Here is a 20,408-nt window from a genome sequence, read left to right as displayed (position 1 = left end):
ATGTGTAGATAGCCCGAAAGATATAAATGGGCCATTGCCCTATCCGCAAAAAATTTAGAAAGGACCACTGCTATCCATGATTGACCAATGATGATGGTCATGCATCTTATTTCATCATTGAATTAACTTACTAACTCCTTTTCTAGGAAGGCTAAAATTAACCCAAGTGTTTTCTACTTTATTTTTTTAGCTTATTTGCAAAAGGGAACTAGAGAGCGATTTAATGCTACTGACCTTTTAAATCCTATAATCCTCTTAGAAAGCTAATTTTCACAAGTGAGGGCCTTTAAAGCATACACAGGTAAGGTATGGCCATATCATTCAACGCACGTTTAAATCAAATTATAGTCTGTTTAGATCAGGGAGTATCTGTCACTACTTTATAGATCAGCGTTAATTGATATCTGTACAATTCATTCACTCGCCACTTATACACATTTGTCAAGAATTTGGGAAGAAATGGCAAACACTCTCGCTAATGTAATTATCATCTGTTCATCAGATACTACATTACAGGTCAGAGTGGTTTGGTGGAACTATGGAGAACACATGTTCATATAGTTACCTTAAATGGGGCAAACTCATGGAATTTAGGGTAATCTGCCACCTCTCCTTTTCTGACATGTCTGATTTAGTTAAGCATTCCCCATATAATATCTCTGGAGCATCTATTCTTACGACTGTATGATGTACCATTCCTTTATTATTTACGTTGGAAGTTAAGAATGAATTGCTACTAGCTACTGGCTCAAGTGATTTGGTTTTTGGGACCTTATCATTTGTCCACATGTACCTACAGTAGGACAGCCCTATTTCTGGTGGTCAACAAAACCATTTGTATCCTGCTTGGAGCTAAGTATCATACTCCCTATCATAATTTGCTTATCCATGTTTCTATTGAGATCACCCCCTGATGAGCCTAGAAAGTTCTAGGTGAAACGCGTCGGGGTCTCGTTTCTCTATCTGGAGAGTTTCAGCGGCACTCATTCCCTGGGATAACCGTTGACACTCTTTATGTAATTATCTTCCCCTTGTTAGGGTCTAACAGGGACTGGATAGTACTAGGTTCGGGGACAGGGAACCTCCACCATCAGGGGGTCATCCTGGGCTAAGCAGTCTGTAGGGCAACTAGGGTGAGATTTGTCTGCCCTTGCCCTCTCCATAAGACCTTGGTCCTCTCCTCTGAATCCTTTCCTCTATCCTGTCACTATGAATGTCTTCATGGGGGTGACGACTCCCCTGCAAGAAATTCAAGTATCTGCATGTCTCTTTGCACAATATAACGGTATATATATATACCTATACCGTTTCTAATACAATAAAGGTAATTTTAAAGTCACTCTCTTCAGTTGATTAAATCCCCTTTGATATATATGTGACAGAGTATCCAAGTATAAATCCCAATGGTTGTTGGTGAATTGCTACTAGTTTACAGTAATGGTCAGATGTTACTAGTAAGGGGTGTGTCTTTGCACAATCTGACTCTTTGTATACAGCGATGCCAGGAGATATGGTATATTTTTTTTTAAATGAACAGTTTTTCATTATGAATAATAATTTGCCCTAAAATAAATGCTCTGATTCTCCTGTGTATAGGGATGTCAAATATGTGTACATTGTGAAATGTATGGTGTCACTATAGCACCAGAAATAATTTTTTTAATTTCAAGGCATCTTCTATTGGTATTCGCCAGAAAAAAAAGCAGTGAGAAAGTATGGAGTCCTGTCCGTCAGAAGCCCTCGCAGTGTGGCATTAAATCTTTATTCAGCAATTCAGTAAGATGTGAATAAAGTCTCAATACTCTCTCACAGTCTCTTTGCCTCTTTTTTTTTTTTTTTATACATGCAGAGCTAATCTGGGTCTGCTAAGAATCGGCAGCTCTGCTATGCACAGAATACTCAGCCATCATGTCTCCAATAGAAAAAGCTTTGTAGTGGCTTTCTCTATTCACCGAGTTGTGCTCAATAAACCACTTCTGTCTTCTCCTTGAGGTCCCTGCATGCCTCTGACAACCAGGGACCTGATCTGCTCCTGCTACAGAGCAGGAGACTTAGGTCTCCAGCACACGACCGTATCTGCTTTGTGTTCCACAAATCATGAATCTGCAAAATACTGATGCAGTCCGTGTACATCCCACAATTCTCGCGGGACCCACTGTATTTAAAAAAAATAAAAATAAAATATTCTTGTCCACAAAACAGACAACAATAGGTCAGGATCTATAATTTCCGGTCTGGCTGCATTGATGCAGACAGCACACACATTTTATTTTTTTGCAAACCCATAGAAACAAATATGCTCATGTGCCTTAATGTGGGAAATGCCCTCAATAAGTAAGGGTACTGTCACAAAAAAAAAATTTATGCAGTATTTTGAAACCAAAAGTAGGAGTGGATAAAAAAAATAATATGGTCTGGAAAAGATAACTTTAGGATAGGCCATCATTATCATATGAGTGGGGGTCTAAGTTCAGCACCCCCTCTGATCAGCTGTTTCAGGGAGCCATAGTGCTCAACAAATCTATGGTGAGCGATGCAGGCTCCAAGCTGCTTTCCAAAGAAAGTGCCGTGCATTTATAGTGGCAGTGCTTGGTATTGCATTCAGCCCCATTGACTTGAATAGGGCTGAGCTGCAACTAGGCCATGTGACTGATTTACAGTGATGTCACTGGCCTAGGAAAAGGCTGCAGTGCTCAAAGAATCTAACAGCCCAGCAGATCTGATACTGATGACTCATCCTGAGGATGTCATAAATATATTTTCCCTTTGATACTTTTGCTCCATTTATGACCCACTGTTAATTTTGACTGTAAAAACTGCATCAAAATACCTGCACATGTGGCCGCACCCCAATACTGGTAGGACTTAATTAATGCTCATCAATGCAATTGGAAGATTATTGTTTTGAAAAATAAAAATCATGTCTTTTTCTTATGGGTTTCAGTCCATTTCTCTTCTATCTTCAACCAATTGTATAATAGTGAAAAAGGAAAATAAACACAAATTGGTTTAAGAACGCCAACAGGCTGATCTCCCGTATAGTATGTTCCGCTTTCCGACATACTTGGCTGTTATCTTGGTAGACTAGGCACTTGTACAGTGTAGACTTTTAAACAAATGTGGGCATGCGACGACAGATTTCCTTGCACTTTGCAGCATATTATTAGGATTGACTTTGTGTGTGCTAATTACAAAGCCAATCTAGGAGCTGAGTACAGGATAGAAAAGCTCATCCACACAGCTAATATTTGCCAAGGCAGCTGCTTAAGTCGCTCAATGCATAAACAATATAGAAATGAATCAGAAATGTAACAAGCACACGACGGGTGTACAGTCTGCACAATCCCTGAGGGACGGACAGCAGTAACTGCTTGCATACTTTTTGCTAAATTCTGTAACACTTATCAATAGCATACCGTAGCTACCTGCTTGACATTGGTAACCTGTATTATGTAAAAGGACAGGCAGTGAATCACCATAAACCTTGGAGATTAGCCATGCTGATCTGTGATTACCAGGAGACGCTGTCAAGGTACACTACCCTCTATACTTATAAGGTTGCTGTCACTTCTGCTTGTCACATGATAAATTACAAGAATCTCAGGCAGGATTTAAGCGCTACTTGAATTGTATGGAAGACAATTTTGTAGCTGCCATTCGTGTAGCTATTTCGCAAGAATATTTTATAACCCTGTAGAGACATGTATCTTTGGACTGCATTGCCGCATTTACTTTCCTCTGGCAATTAGTCATTTTCGTGTAATTACAGTGACAGATTGTCTGTGTAATAGCTGCTTTGTGTTCTTTTCTTTTACTCTTTATTGGAATAGCCCAGGAACACAACATATATGATAAAAGTCTATCTTTTACAAGAGAAGGAAAGCATTTGAACTAAAAGATACTGGCCATGCCAGCCTTTGCACAAGGAGCTATTTCACAACAGGTGTTTGACTCATGAAACGCTCAATAAATGTCCTGGATCAATTAGAATTGTTATTTAAACAGTCCTCCTCATCATGCTGTTCACATTTTGACATCATGAGACCAAGACAACATCTAACAAATGATCAACAATGCCTCGCCACTGCGAGGCCTCAAGCAGGATGTTCTCATATGGAAGTAGCTCCCGAGCTTACAAAGTCGCTGAGTGTCATCAGCAGGTTGCAACAGAGATACGGAGAGACTGGAAGAGTCACAGAAGTGGACGTCCTTTGGCCGCATCCCACACTGATGACTGCTTCATAGTGAACAATGTCCCGTGGAACAAGTTGATGAATGCCACACAACTCCAGGCATACATTTAAAGAGGGGAGAGCCACCCAAATGTCACGTCAGACTATTTAAAACGCTTTACATCAGCCTGGTCTGCGTGCTAGACGACCTGCAAAGGTACCAGACCATACCACCAGACACAGGCGCCATCAGTGGGCCTCAGTGCTGTTCACTGATGAAAGTCAATTCACGGTGAGCAGAAATGATGGCCGTCACTGATGTTGGAGACGTCAAGGAGAGAGAGCTATGCATCAGCCACTGTTGTCACCAGACGAATCTTTGGTGGTGGTGGTGGTGTTACAGTGTTGGCACGCGTGTCTAGTCAATACAGAACTGCCCTACACTTTGTGAATGGGTACAGTGACAAGCCCATACTACTTGAATAACATCATTAAACCAGTCATTGTGCCTCTGCATGAACAACACAGGCTTAACTTCATCTTCATGGACGACAATGTGCCAGCTCATCGGGGTCGCATTATTAGGGAATCGGCTGATGAAGACTGGGGTAACTAAAATGTAGTGGCCTGCACTTTCTCCAGACCTGAATACCACTGAAAACCTATGGGATCCGCTGAGTCGCAGTGTAGATGCTCTTAACTCTGTACCCCAGAACCTCAATGACCCAAGGGCCACCCTACAAGAAGAGTAGGATGCCATGCCTCAGCAGATAAGTCAACTTGTGAACAGCATGAGACGTCGTTGTCAAGCTATAATTGATGCTCAAGGCTACATGACATTTTTGTGGGGGTATACCCACACTATTTGTTTCTGCTTCAATACATTGTTTGAGATGAGGAAATCACCATTGAATGCTTCTACTTAAATGCCCTACTTTCATTATATAATATTACTGCAGCATGAATTTCACCTGAAAGTCACACACTACTGAGAAAGAATTTGCCCCCTTAAAGATTTATTTTGTGTTTGCACATGTGTTTCAGATTATCAAACAAATTGGAATATCATACAAAGATAACCTGTGTAAATACAAATATGCAGTTTTTAAATTACGATTTCATTTATAAAAGGCAAACTAGTTGTGCCACCCTTGGCAGCAACAACTGGCAATGAGTCTTTCAAATCTGTCTGCTTAAAGAGGACCTGTCACCATTCCCAACATGTCTGTTTTCATAGCTTCATGCATTCCCCATGTAATAACCACTCTGGAGCATCTATTCTTATGTCTCCATGTTGTGCCAATCCTCCCTATGTTTTTTCTACTAGAAGTTATGAATGAATTGCTATTAGCCTTCAGTTAGGGTACAGAGGGGTGGTAACCAATTGGGGGGGGGGGGGGGGTCCCTGTACAGTCTGAAAATGGCTGCACTGATTGGATAGAGTGAGACTGTGCAGGTACACCCCCCAACTGGTTACCTCTCCTCTGTACCCTTACTGAAGGCTATTAGCAATTCATTCATAACTTCCAGCAGGAATTATAAAGGAATGGCACAACATAGAGTCATAATAGATGCTACAGAATTGTTATTACATGGGGAAAATGCATGAAGCTATCAAAACAGGCATGTTAGAAGTAGTGAAAGGTCCTCTTTAAGGTTATGCCACGGCATCGTAACTGAATTTAAGTCCAGACTTAACTTGACTAGGTCACTCCAAAACCTTCATTTTGTGTTGTTTTTTTTTTTTCCAGCCATTCAGAGTTGGACTTGCTGGTGTGCTTCGGATCACTGTCCCAAGTACACTTGAGCTTAAGGTTACAAACTGATGGGCGGACATTCTCCTTCTGGATTTTCTAGTAGAGAGCGCAACTCATGGTTCCACCAATTAGAACAAGTCGTCCAGGTCCTGAAGCAGCTGCAGACCGTCACACTACCGCCACCATGTTTGACCGTCAGTATGATGATCTTTTTCTGATATGCTGTGCCAGTTTTGCACCAGATTTATTGGGATGCACAACTTCCATGAAGTTCCACGTTTGTCTTGTCAGTTCACAGAATATTTTAATATTTTCCCAAAAGGCTTGGGGATTATCAAGCTGTTTTTTGACAAATGTGAGACGGGCCTTTGTGTTCCTTTTGGTTAGCAGTGGTTTTTTCCTTGGAACTCTCACCTGGATACCATTTTTGGTATCTTATTGTTGAATCATGAACACTGACCTTAACTGAGGCAAGTGAAGCCTGCAGTGCTTTAGATATTGTTCTGGGTTCTTTTGTGACCCCCTGGATGAGCTCTCGGAGTAATTATGGTAGGACAGCCACTCCAGGGAAGGTTCACCAATGTTCCATGTTTTCTTCATTTGCGGATAATAGTTCTCACTGTGGTTCCCTGGAGTTCCAAAGTCTTAGAAATGGCTTTTTAATCTTTTCCAGACTGATAAATATCAATTATTTCTCTCTCATCTGTTACTGAATTTCTTCATATCAGGGCATGATGTGTTGCTTTTTGAGATCTTTTAGCCTACTCATGTTGTCAGACAGGTCCTATTTGAGTGATTTTTTGACTCTACAAGTCTGACAGTAATCAGGTCTAAGTGTGGCTAATGAAATTGACTTCAGGATTCCAAAAACTGTGATTAATTACAGTTAATTCAAGGAAGGGGGCAATTATTTTTTCATATAAGGACAGGTAGTTTAGGATTGCTTTTTTCCTTTAATAAATTAAATCCTCCTTTAAAGACTGATATTTGAATTTACTCAGGTTATCTTTGATATTCAAATTTGTTTGATAATCTGAAACATTTTAGGCTACTTTCACACCTGCGTTAGGTGCGGATCCATCTGGTATCTGCACAGACGGATCCGCACGTATAAATGCAAACGATGGTATCCGATCAGTACAGATCATTCTGCATACACTTAGTCAAAAAAAAAGTCTAAGTGTAAGTCAAACGGATCTGTCCTGACTTTACATTGAAAGTCAATGGGGGACGGATCAGTTTACAATTGCACCAATATTGTGTCAATGTAACCAGATCCGTCCCCATTGACTTACATTGTAAGTCAGGACGGATCCTTTTGGCTCCGCATCGCCAGGCGGACACCAAAACGCTGCAAGCGGTGTTTTGGTGTCCGCCTCCAGAGCGGAATAGATGCTGAACGGAGCCAAACTGATGCATTCTGAATGGATCCTTTTAGGGCCGCTTGTGATAGCCTTGAAGCAAGTCTTCAATGGATCAGTTTCACAGTGAATGGAAACATTTAGCCAATTGAGCATCTCTAAGTAAAGCATGATCATCTGTGATAGACTTGCCAGGCCCAGTATTTCAAAAACTGGCATTTTTGTGTGGGTTTTCTCATGCAACAGGGTTGAGAGCACACAGAAAATGGTATGATGTAAGGAAAATATCCAGTCAAAAGGGATCCTGCGGAAAAACACAAGTCTTCCACAAAAGGGTTCACAGGAGGATGTTCAGAAACGCTCTGATGAGCAGGAGGATGTCCAGAAACGCTCTGATGAGCAGGAGGATGTCCAGAAACGCTCTGATGAGCAGGAAGGGTACACAGTCAAGCAAATTGCAGCCAAATACAACACTGGTGCTCCAACTAATGTGTCTGAATTCACAACAAATGTCCTGGTCAGATAAATCCAGATCCCTCTTTCACCATGTTGACGAGGAGGTCAGAAATGGCATAAGCAGCATGAATTAACTCTTCCTGACAGATAACAGTTTAGTACAGGCAGACTAATGGTGTGGTGAAGGTTTTATTGGCACCCCATGGATATCCCGATAGCAATTTATGACATTCGATTTGTTCCTTTTACTGTACGTTTTGCATTCCAAAGGGTATAGCACTGTGAGTACTGGTTCTCACCAAAGAGATCCTGCTGAGGTATGCAGTCTTTGAGTCAAAGCTCTATGAGGACAATATGCAAATGAGCTCTCGTCTAAAAGGAAGAAAGCCATTTCTCTAGTGCCATCTAGAGGAAGTTATCCAGTCAAGTCAATGCAAGACTCAGAAAAGTCATGAAACATGACTCACAGTGTTTCAAGGTTGTTGTCCCTTATCAGTACAGAGCATGGTACCAACTGACCAAAGGATGCAGCTCTGGGGAGCGGAGATACCTGGCACTAGAGAGACATTTTTTCTTCCTTCTGGGTGACAGCTAATTTGCATACTTAAAATGAAAAATACAAACTACAACTTGATTACTGCAAAAATGTTCATCCTTGTTCTATATCCTATTATTTACTATAAGATGCAATCCCAGACATTTTACCAATTCCATCACTTTAGTTCTTGCATCTCAGAAGAAGCATTACTATTAGACACTCGTGTTCTTCACGCCGTTCTGATACTTTTGGCCTTTGCAGTGTTTTAGCCTAAAGAACAGAACTAAATCTCCTCTGGGGTGGGAACATTAATTTCCATATGTTTGTCACATAAAAGTGCTGTGATTAAAGAAAAATCCAGTTACATCTGTTCTTCAGATTATAACAGAGAAATCCAAATGTCTTAGAAGAAGGTCGAAGAACACAAGTTTTATATGGTTCGGTCTTACTTCAAGCTGTTCGCATTACAATCTGTAAAGCACGGGATAAAACTATGCAAAATTGTTGATAAAAAGCCAATGAAGCTTTGAAATTCTATGAATTTATTTGGATTTGCAATTCATATTATCAATATTCTCTGGGTAGCAAAGATGATGGAAACCAGAAGGGAAGAGTAGAACTACTAATTAACTTTCAACTGGAACAACTATTTGTCCCCAAAGACACAAAAGGGAAACCCACTGAAAAGCAAGTTAATTAGTTACACAGTAAGTTCAAATCCAAAATTTCATATGCATTTGTGGGGATTCATGTTTTCCAAAGTGAGATAAGGCTGCCAGAAAATTATCATTTCAATCATCTCAGGACAATAATATATTTAAAGGATGTTCCTTTGGTCAAACACCTTGCAAGGAGCTGTTAACACATGAATGTTTTACAAGGTATTATTACTTTTTATTAATTTTATACAGTTAATTCCCTATACAAGCAATAGGGAAATAACCAAGGATTAAACATGCTCCAAATACAAGTTAATTTAGTCTTTTTCATAGTGTCCAATCTGTGGTAGAAAACAGAAATGTTCTTCAACTGATACCTTGCCTAAGGATATGGGATACAGCTAATGGAATCTCTGCACACATGCCATGCCCAGAGAGATGGTTTATAGAGGCCAGAAAATTGTTATCCATAGACAATAAACCTTACTATTTCCATGGTTTTAATGCCCTGAGTTCCCAGCACGTAATCTGGAAAATCAAGATGTTAGTTATTTGAACAAACATAATATGGAGCAGGAGCTCCGATGAGCCAAAGTTATTGCTTCGCAAAGTCCACTTGGAACCGAACCAGAGTTTAGGAAATGTTTTTTTACAGTACAAATAAATTTATGAAGTTATTGCGCAAAGTTTTGCGAGACTTCGCAAAGCAATAATTCGGCTCATCGGAGCCAATATATTCTAATACTGTACGGAGGGGAAAAAAAAAAAAAGCGTTACCGACTGAATCCCCACCACTGCTGTTCTGACACTTACTGGGTTTCCGATCTCATCTTCCTAATCCCGGCTGAACACACAGGAAACGGCAACAGCTGCCTGCTCAGTCGCTGGCTAACGGGGTTTACCGCTACAGCTAGTGATTGGCTGAGCATGCCTCTCTGCCACCTCCTGCATGTCGAGCCAGGACCAGGAAGTGAAGATCAACATGGAACCAATAAATGTTGGAACAGCAGCAATGAGGAATCAGTGAGGTCAGCAATGCAATTTTACCCCTTATGTGACAAAATGTCATCCTGCCAGACCCCCTTAGTACAGTGTTGTGAAAAAATGTAGTCCCTTTTTGATGTTCCCTAGCATTAAGCGTGATGGCATACAGTGCAGGTCTGACATGCAATTAGGATGCCGTTTTCAATGTAGCCAGTTTAGCAACCATCTTAAAGGGGTTGTCCGGGTTCATACCCATAATTTCACCCAGGCAGCCCCCCTGATGTTAGCATGAAATGCTCTGAGGCTCTCCCTTGCCCTGCACAGGATCGTGCAGGGCAAAGGCTCTTTTATTTACTTCCGCCCAGCAGTGTGTGCGTTGACATTACCAGCTCTGATGGGCCGGCTTTAGCGCTGCACTAGCCGTTTTACAGGTTAGGGTAGCGCAGGGCAAAGGAGAGCATCAGAGCATGAACTGCTCCGATGCTCAAGTCAGGGGGGCTGCCTGGGTGAAAATGGGGATATAACCCCTTTAAACCCTGATTGTCTTCATAGTGTGAATTATTTAATTAATTTCAGCTAGCTACAATAAAAAACTGCATCCTAAATGCATGTCAGAACTGCACTGTGTGCCAGCACCCTAAGGCTTCTCTACACAGCAGTTTTCAACCAGGCCCTGTGGAGCACAAAGCCTCCCTTAATACTATTTGGTCATGTGGGTTGAAGAAGAAAAACACAACTTTGCTTTACCAGCGCGACAACCCTACACTCTAGAGATCATGTGGGGGGGGTCCTAGGGGTCAGTTTCCTGTATGATAACATAATGGGTATCATACTCTCATGTATTTCACAGACAAAGGGTGGTATGTACAGAGCACATCACAGTCACAAACTCATCACAAATGGGAGCCATGACAATAATGTGTACAGAGCCTTAAAGAGGTTACCCCATGAAAAATATTCTAGTGTTTTCAAACCAGCACCTGGATCTGAATACTTTAGTAATTGCTTGTAATTAAAAATGTTGCATAGCCACTGAGTTATTCAATAAAATGTATCTGCATAGCGCCACCTGCTGTTTGTTTGTTTTCTTATTTCTTTCACCTACTCCCTGAAAAGGCCGCACGTGCTCTGTTTCATCCTACTGCCTCCTGAGCTGTGATAGGGAGAGAATGGACACGCCCCCTGAGCTGCAGCAGAAAAGACACTCCCCTTGAGCTGCCAGCTTGATATAAGTCTAATAATGGGGTGACCTCTGGATCCATGTGAGGTACAGGGCTGGTTCTAGCTTTGTTAGAAAGAGATTGTCCTGCACCGTATGATGTCTGATTTTCATTTTTTACATTAGTCATGGGTTAACACCTTTAATACAATTTTGGCAATCTGCTGTTCAGTACGATATTATTTTATGAATAATGACTAATCTAGTAGCAGTCTAATTATATTTTAGAACTATAGCCTTAAAAGGGTTACTATGGTTTTACAGTAGTTACTTACCTTGTGTATATTTTCCCTATGCCTTTTCTTTTTCAATTTAGACTCTCCTGACCGGTTACCATCATGTAAACCAATCACTTTGGTTTCCCGACATCCTGTATATATCACTTCCTGATGTTCTATCCAACCAAACCCATGATGCACTTCTCCATTCCCTCCCACAACTCCAGCACCGCCCCTAACACCACCCAGCTAGTTTATAGCTCCTCCCACCCAGCTAGTTACATAGATACTCCCCCGTCACTGTCCCTGTTTTGACACACCAATGGACATAACGTCACAGGAAATAAAGAGCTGCTTAGACAAGGGGGACTGGGAATTTAAAGTGGCCCTGGGAAAAAAAACTTAAAAAAACTAAACGTGGGCTTATTTTGTAGGCAGGTTCAAATTAACAGAAGGCAGGGCAACACAAGTAGGTGGGGTTGACAATACCATAGTGCAAAATACCATCACAGCAAAACCAAATAACACAGTGTATCACAATATACTGACCCAAAAGCTAGCCCTCTGTGGTGGCCATCAATAGTTACCATCTTCTGTCTACCTCCAGTTGTCTATGGAGCAGGGGGCTTAGGAGGTGAGGTGCAGGCCACAGAAGTTGAATTCAGAAGGGCATGTGTGGTCACTGTCTGGGTACATGAGTACTTGATTCTCACAGCATTAATTACTGCTGAGAGCTCATTATGTACCCAGTCAGCATCAGAGAGGAGCACATGGGTGGCCCCCTAGGGCATTTGCCCACCGGGAAATTTCCCTGTGGGGTCTATGGCCAATCCGTCCCTGTGCACGGACATAGTCAGCCCAGAACAGAAGTTAGGAGCAATAAAGGCAAAAGAAATACAATACAAAATTACAGCTACCTTCATACATTATTTTAAAGGATGGTGATGCAAACTAGAAAAACCCTTTAAATACACTTTGCATAGGACATTTTTTATCTAAAACAAAAACTAAACCTTTCAAATAAAAAAAAGTGGCAATTACTGTTAATGCTAGCAGAAGAAATGTGATAATAAGGTAACAGGGAATATATAATTCTCTATAGGAAGAATAACTCCTGCTAGAATTGTCTTTTACTTCTAAGAAACCAAAGCATTGGATAAAAAAAATAAAAAATAAAGTCTAATTGACGTCATTAGGGATCAGTGGCCCTCCTGTTCGTAACACTCTGCAAACAGCACACCCTTGAAATCAGTCAGTAATGTAAATGCATCGGGCTATTCAGCATCAACAGAACTTCTTTAGAAAAATGGGAAAAACTGCATACAAATCATGTCCTTCCAGTAAAAACAGGCATTCACAAGAACACTTATGTGTCAATCATGATGCAATTGGCCTTCTATGTAGCTATAAAAGAGCAAAAAGAAAAATATACTGTGAAAACACGTAAATCGGTGTTCAGTGACTGAACGGAGGCACATGCCTAGCTCTTGTCTTATTGAGGCTGCAAACCTTCAAAAGCAGCCTTCGTAGTCCTGTTATTCTCGAGAAGCATAGGTTAATACATAAGAGCAGATGCCACTGGTTTCCTGATTGCAGTGTCAACGGCTAACATTCTCATGTGCCACAAAACCAGAGCCCATCAGCCCATCTAGGACGTACTGGGTTACATTGCTAGGTCCTGAGTAGAGAAGAGGAAACTGTAACCTGCTGCTGACATATTATACAGCACAGCTTGGTGCAAGTAAGGGTAGCCCTTCATTTATATCGGATTGGATAATGCCAGTCTCACTTCTCACGTTTCGTCGTCTGTTACAAAGTGAAGCGATAAGGGGAAAAAAAAAAAAAAAAAAAGGGTCTCCAGGAGCAAAGCATTTTTATCCAGGAGGAAGATGTCGCTCTGGAGAAATATTGCCTGCCACTTAATTGTTTGCACTGACGGCGTGAAAAGAAATAGCAGGAAAACAATCTTACTTGATAACTGTGCCTTTGGCGCCCCCTGCTGTTGTAAGCATGACACGTGTGGTTAGGCTGACGCGCAGATCATCTTCATCCAGTCCAAGGAGTGCAGAGCAGTATTCTAATGATTTGCTGGATTTGTTCTTCAGTGTGCAGCCACCTGGTGTTTAATGCAAGATAAAAGGTCAGTAAAATACAGGTCTGTAGACCGCGACATAACTGGTTAACAGCGCTCGGCATCTAGCCTAGATCATAGGCATATGACCAAAAAGATCCATTCTATAAAAATCTACTCTTTTCAACTTTTCTCCCTGTATATGATGAAATCGGCAAGCAGCTGGAAAACAACAACACAGCAAAAGCGTATTGTGCTCTACAGAAGAAAAACCCGGACTGAAAAGGATATAGCGGTGCTTCCGCATGGAAAAGAACTGCACAATGCCGCCATAGAAAGCAGACAACGCTTTAAGAGTCCATTCACACATCCGCAGATCCGCAAAACACGGACAGCGGCAATGTGCGTTCCGCATTTTGTGGACCGCACATTGCCGACACTAAGAGAATATGCCTATTCGTGCCCGCTATTGCGGACAAGAATAGGACATGTTCTATTTTTTTTCAGGATCGGAATTGCGGACCCGGAAGTGTGGGTCCGCAATTCCGGATCGGGGCCGCACGACAGAAATGAACGGGTCCGCAATTCCGTTCCGCAAAATGCAGAATGGAATTGCGGATGTGTGAATAGAGCCTTAGAGTGAACGACAGAAAAGTGTTTCTGATGCGCAAAAATAATCCACTGCGATATACGCAGATAATGCCATCAATCACACGCATGTCTGCCCGAACGAGGCTCAGAAAACCCTCTCCACATGGCACTCACTAGGCCCAATGTCAGAGGAAGCCTACTAATCTATTTGTTTTCGGAGTGTGGGAAGAAAGCGGACTACCCAGAAGAAAAACATGCAGACACGGGAAGAGTATATTCCCCATAGATTGAAACCCTGGTACTGCAAGGTAACAGTACTGCTGTAATAAAATCTGATACTTCATTAAAGGGGTTCTCCGGGCTTTGAATATTGATGACTTATCCTTAGGGTCCAACATCCGGCACACGCGCCAATCAGCTGTTTGAAGAGAAGTTAAACGCCACGAGTACGTGCCGTCTCCTGTCTCTCTTGCTGCTCGCCGCTGCCATGTCTATGGCGTCAGACAACTGCCAATCTGATATTCATCACCTACCGTTACTGAAGAACCCCTTCAGTAAAATGTACTGTACTATTACATGCCAACCATTCTGCTTAGGATAACTTAACCCATGCTAAACAAATCATGAAGTTAGTTTACCTACATGCCGCTTAAAGGGGTTCTCCGCATGGGACAATCCTTACTTGTTAGAAGGGTACCTTGATAATAAGCAGATCATGCCATTCCCCACTCTGGCCAAGAGATGAACAGTGGACCTTCCCTTCTGTTAAATCAGAATCCCCTAATAGGGTATGCCAAATGGGTTTTTAACTCTTTAAATGGGTTATCCTCTCATCAGAATCCCCTAATAGGGTATGCCAAATGGGTTATCCTATCTCAGCCTTTCATGGCCTAGATGGAAATAACTAGAGATGAGCGAATTGAAGTTGACCAAGTGGAATTCGATCCAAATTTCAGAAAAAATTCAATTTGCACCAAATCTGAATTTAATCACGCTTCGTGGTAACGAATTTACATAGCATATAAGGCCGAAAAAAGACATTTGTCCATCCAGTTCGGCCTGTCATCCTGCAAGTTGATCCAGAGGAAGGCAAAAAAAAAAAACTGTGTAATTAGTGCAGGGAGAGACGTCAGCAGGCGCTAGGGACAGTTGTAGAAAAGACTTAAACTTTTATTTTGCTGTATAGAAGTTCAGGGAAAGGATAGGGAGGAATCATTCCACAGTATTGAAGCAGAACAGGGTTCAGTAGGGTAGTTTATAGCCTGGGTAGTAGGAACAATCCTATTACACCTTGCTGTACTGACTGGGGATACAAATTGCCATTATACAGCTCTGTAATTCCAGCAAACCGTCTTGTTATTGGCATTAACAGGGTTTATTACAAGGAAATATTTCTACGTCTGTTTTAGATCCACTCCTGTTTTTTTGGGCTTTAGCAATACTGATGGATTACTGACCAAATGCTGACCAAGTGAAGGCAGATGCTCCACAGACAGGATCCGATATTTGGGGGTTATTGTTCTGACGGATCAGAGGAAGGGCAAAATAATCAGTGACGTCAACACAAACTTACTGCTCACACCCTTTCTACTCTGTCGGGGGGGGCTCTACTTGTCTGAGCATTTAATAGAACAGGTTCTGATAACATCTATGTAGAATCAGCTGATGACGGTGTAATAGGAGTGCGCTTCTTCTTGGCGCTAACATCGACCTGTAAGGCTGAGTTCACACTTCACTTATTTGGTCAGTTTTGGCCCCGTAACTGCCCAAATAAGTGAAGTGTGCAGTGATTCTAAGAGCGAAGCCTGTCATCTGCATGTCATACTGACTCACAGTATTGTTTCACTACCAAAGCAGACCCTCTATGCATATTACTGCAAGGCACAGTGTTCTACACCACTATAAAGGCTCTCAGCAGCCAGGAAATAGCTGTTTTTTAACACGATTTGCCATTAATAAATTTGGATCGAACTGAATTTTTGTAGAAAATTTGGCGAACCTGCTGAATCGAATTTTTTTGAAATTCGCTCATCTCTAGAAATAACCACAAAAAGTGCCTGACAGGGGTGGACAGACTTGGGAAATTTCTGTAACTTCCGGGTAATGGAAACAGTGTAGCTTGCTGTGCCACTCTGTTTGTGTAGCTGCCATTGTTTTCTACGGGAGTTACAGAAACGGCAAGTGCTTACTGTGGGGATTCCCATTTCGGCCAGGAAGCAATGTTGAATGTCAGTGGACGGATACTAGATTTCCCCACATAGCTCAATGAACACAAGGGGAAGCCAGGACACAGCGCCATATCTGTTTTAGGACGGACACCGCAGGAGCCTAGCACACTTCACCGCCTTACAATGGGGTCTGTTAAAGTTTTGCCATAATGACATTCTTTTCATGGGAAGAAGAGCAAAGCATGTAGTGCGATTCTTATAGTCAAATCTGATGGCATCCATCGCAAACGTGAACACTGAACCTGCTTCCTAGAGACGTATGATGGAGGAACGTAAAACAAGTGTCAAGAATAAGCAGCAGTCCTTACAGAAACAGAACCGAAGTACAGCAGCTGTAACAATCTGCTTAGGCCGGTGTCACACCGCCGGCAGAGAACAGCCTGTTGGAGCTCTCTGGATCCGGCATTGCCAGATGGTACCGACTTCGACTGCTACCATTTAATTTTGTACTAGTTTTGACAGATCTTCCCCATAATGCATTTTTCCACAGTGTGTACAATGGAGGTAAACGGATATGAGACAAATGTCTTAAAGGGATCTTTATACAACACATAATCCAGCCAAAAACGGAACTGTGCAAAGTTTACAGGAGGCACTTGAGCAATCACAAGAGTGGCACTACCACACTTCAGGTACAGGCTCGGCATCAGCCTTCAGAGCCTTTCAGAAGATCTTCCTCTGCACACCGCGCTCTCGCTCACAATTACATATTCTGCTTGTGTATCGCCCTGCCCTTACCTTCTCTTCTTAAAACCATCAAAACCCCGCAGTGAGCTAGAGATAACTTTCACCGAGGTACGCATCTGACTTCAGGAAAAACTCCATCTGAAGGCATATAACAGCCTGCGTCCATCAAACACAACTCTATTTCTTATGAATCCCTGAGGAGAATGATGAAGATTTCCCGTAGCGCTTACAACGGCCGAATAATCTGACTATCCGTTTGCTGCCCACACTCCAGTAAACCAGGGGTAACAGTAACCCTTACACAAGATAAAATGGTGTACTTAACCCTTTACTGACAGAGCATATCTGGATCTCTTCTGACGAAGAACACTGCGAGACAGCTCTTGTAAGGGTGACCATCCGTCACCTTGACCGCAGACCGGTGAAAGGGGCCGCTCTGCAATTCACCTGCATTGCAGCAGTCACACTACACTGCATTTTTATTGTTTCCTAAAGACCTTTACAAATCAAATCGTGCAGATGGCGGTTTCATTTACTTGTAATCAAATCACCCTTTCCATTTACTCATACAGGAGAGAGAGTTTTGAAAAATTCATTTTTCTTTCAGACCTTGTCCTTGGTGTACTTTCTGAGGGAAGCTTCCGCACATAATTTAAAGAACATTTTATTCCCTTCCTTTTTAAAAGAACTTTGTGCTTTGTGACTCAAATCAAACTTGCTGCCTTTCAGATGACATTTACACTGATAGAATAATAGAATAAAATGTCTTCTAACCAGAGGTGCTCCCAGCTTCTTCAAAATCAATATTTCCAAGGTGGAGGACGCCAGCAACCACTCGAAAAAGATCAAGCTTCTCCGTGTCATCCAAGCCAATCTTCTTCATGGCGATGCACATGCGATTGAAATCTCCATGATCATCTAACAGCGGGTCCTTTAGAGAGCCATGTTTAAGGTACTATAACGTAAAAATGAGGATTAGGATTATTTTATGAATGTGGTCTTATTCACATTGTGCTATAGAAAAGGTAAGCGCGCATGCAAAAGTTAAAGGGGTTGTCTGGGATTAGAAAAAAGGGGTCTGCTTATTTTTCAGAAACGGCACCACTCCTGTCCATGGGCTGCGTGTGGTATTGCAGATCAGCTCTAAACATTTGAGTGGACAAGGGCTGCAATATCTCCCACATCCTTTGCAGAAGAAAAGTGCCGTTTCTAGCATGGAAAAAAAAAGCTGATTATTTTTTTTTTAAATCTTAGACAACTCCTATAAAACAAAATATGTACTCATCACCTACACACCAAAGGCAGCCATTTTGCATGCTCAGTCAATATCTATGATAGTGGAGCATATCAGTTCACAAGAAACTAATGCCATCATTTGAAGCATACCTAACCTTTCAACAAACTTTGCATCAATCAACAGTACAGTGGGGGTACACGAGGAATAAGAATGTTTGGCCATTTTGGCATAGTTTTTCTCTGTGTATGCTGAATTCCCAGTTTTCCCAGAGATGGTAGGTCTTGCTGCCATCCACTGCATATAGAAAGTAGAGGAGAATCTGCTTTCTAACCTGATCTTACTCCCTCAGAAGCTGCGACAGGATCATGGAGGACAATATAGAGAAATATTGACCTGTATATATGCGAATAAAACCGTTCCTATTAAGGCTACTTTCACACTAGCGCTTTTGATGGATCCGCCAGGGATCAGCAAAAATGCTTGCGTTACTGATAATATAACCATCTGCATCCATTATGAACGGATCGGTACTATCTTAAACATAGCAAGGACGGATCCATCATGAATTCCATTGAAAGTCAATGGGGGACGAATCTGTTATCTATTATGTCAGAGTTAAATTGATCTGTCCCCATTGATTTGCATTGTGGGTCATGACGGATCTGTCTTGCTCAGCATCCCAAGACGGAATGAAAACCGCAGCATGCTGTGGTTTGCTCTCCAGTATAGGAACGCAACCAAACAGAATGAAATGCATTTTGGAGCATTCCGTTCAGTTACGTTTTGTCCCTATTAATAATGAATGGGGACAAAATAGAAGCGTTTTTTTCTACAGTATTGAGAGCCTATGACAGATCCCAATACCAGAAAATAGAAACGCTAGTGTGAAAGTAGCCTTAGATGAAGCAGTCTCTTCAGTGTCTCTCATGAAGGAGTCCTATCTCACTCAGCACTTGCTCACTTCGATCCCCTGCATATACCTGTATGAGATTATGTAATCTGATCCTTTAGTGAGAGGACAGCCATCCTGGTTTAAATTTCAAAAATTTCAGGGACAAACTTATTTTAGCAGGCATTATATCTCTGATAAGATATATTACAAAGTTTTTTGCATTCACTTGTAATCATTGATTTATGCAAAGTTGTGTGAAAACATACTGACCATTTAAAAAGGTTCTCTGGGATTTTCATATTGATGGCCTATCCTCAGTGGGATTTTCATATTGATGGCCTATCCTCAGGACATGTCACCAATTTGATATCGGTGAGGATCTGACTCCCAGAACCCCCAATCAGCTGCTTGAGGAAGCCACGGTGCTCACTAGAGATCTTTCCAGCACCACAGCCTCCTCACAGCTTACCAAGCACAGCACCGTCCATTGTATAGTGGCTGTGCCAGGTATTGTAGCTCAGGACCATTCACTTGATGTGACCAATGAACTTAACGTCACATGGCCCAGGAAGATGCCTAAAGGCTCGCGGAGTGCCACAGCCTCTTCATACAGATAACCAACAGTGGTGCCACAAGTCAGACACCCGCTGATTTGGTACTGATGACCTATCCTGAAGACAGACCATCAATATCAAAATACCAGAGAACCCATTTAAAATGGTTTGAAGGTAAACGGGCTAAAACCCAGAAAGGTTAAGAATGCTGCAAAACGGGGAGTTGCATGGTCAGGTCCTTCTAATGTAGCGCTGTTTTCTCTGTCTGCTTTTGAAATCTACTTGTTTTTAACCCTTTAGAGACACTATACGGTTACTAAGAGAAGAAAAACCACTAGTGAACTCAAATTCATATGCAGACAAAGGTTATTCTCTACAGGACAAGGACCTCAGGAGATAACTCTCCAAATCTCAGTTTTATTAAACCGCTGTGAGTTTACCATAACAGAGTTAGGTAACTGCATTTCTGGCAATTTCCTAAAATACATACACCAGCAGGCCTACATGTGCACAGATACATCAAATTCCCTGCTTCCTCCATGTGGTTAGGCAGTACATTACAGACTGCAGTAAACCTATAGACCGAACCTGCTGCTGGTGAAAGTATAGTAAGGAACTGCAGGTATCACCACTCCTTATTGCCGCCACCAGTTTCTGGTAAAATGATAAACCGTTTTACACCAAAAATGGCCGTCTCTGCGTGTGCAAAGCTAGCCAAAGACTCGGACGAGCCCAATACTAAAATCTATGGCCTCAAAGCGAATGTTCACAAGAGAAGCATCCT

General features: G+C 41.9%; 1 protein-coding gene across 5 annotated transcripts in view; it reads right to left on the bottom strand.

Moving 5' to 3' along the window:
• The window catches only part of MYO6 (myosin VI), a 254,132-nt gene that overhangs the window by 143,264 nt on the left and 90,460 nt on the right, over window positions 1–20,408 (bottom strand). For all 5 annotated transcript variants that reach the window (XM_044290290.1, XM_044290291.1, XM_044290292.1 and 2 more), the window contains exons 11-12: window positions 17,716–17,896; window positions 13,336–13,480 (exon numbers count right to left, since the gene is read on the bottom strand). In XM_044290290.1, coding sequence (XP_044146225.1) covers window positions 13,336–13,480; window positions 17,716–17,896 — 326 coding nt within the window. The remainder of the gene's footprint in view (window positions 1–13,335; window positions 13,481–17,715; window positions 17,897–20,408) is intronic.

This window comes from Bufo gargarizans, chromosome 4 (assembly GCF_014858855.1).
Source record: "Bufo gargarizans isolate SCDJY-AF-19 chromosome 4, ASM1485885v1, whole genome shotgun sequence".
Classification (NCBI taxonomy): Eukaryota; Metazoa; Chordata; class Amphibia; order Anura; family Bufonidae; genus Bufo; species Bufo gargarizans.
Note: the sequence above shows the minus strand (reverse complement) of the source record. Positions and strands in the feature narration are given on the sequence as shown.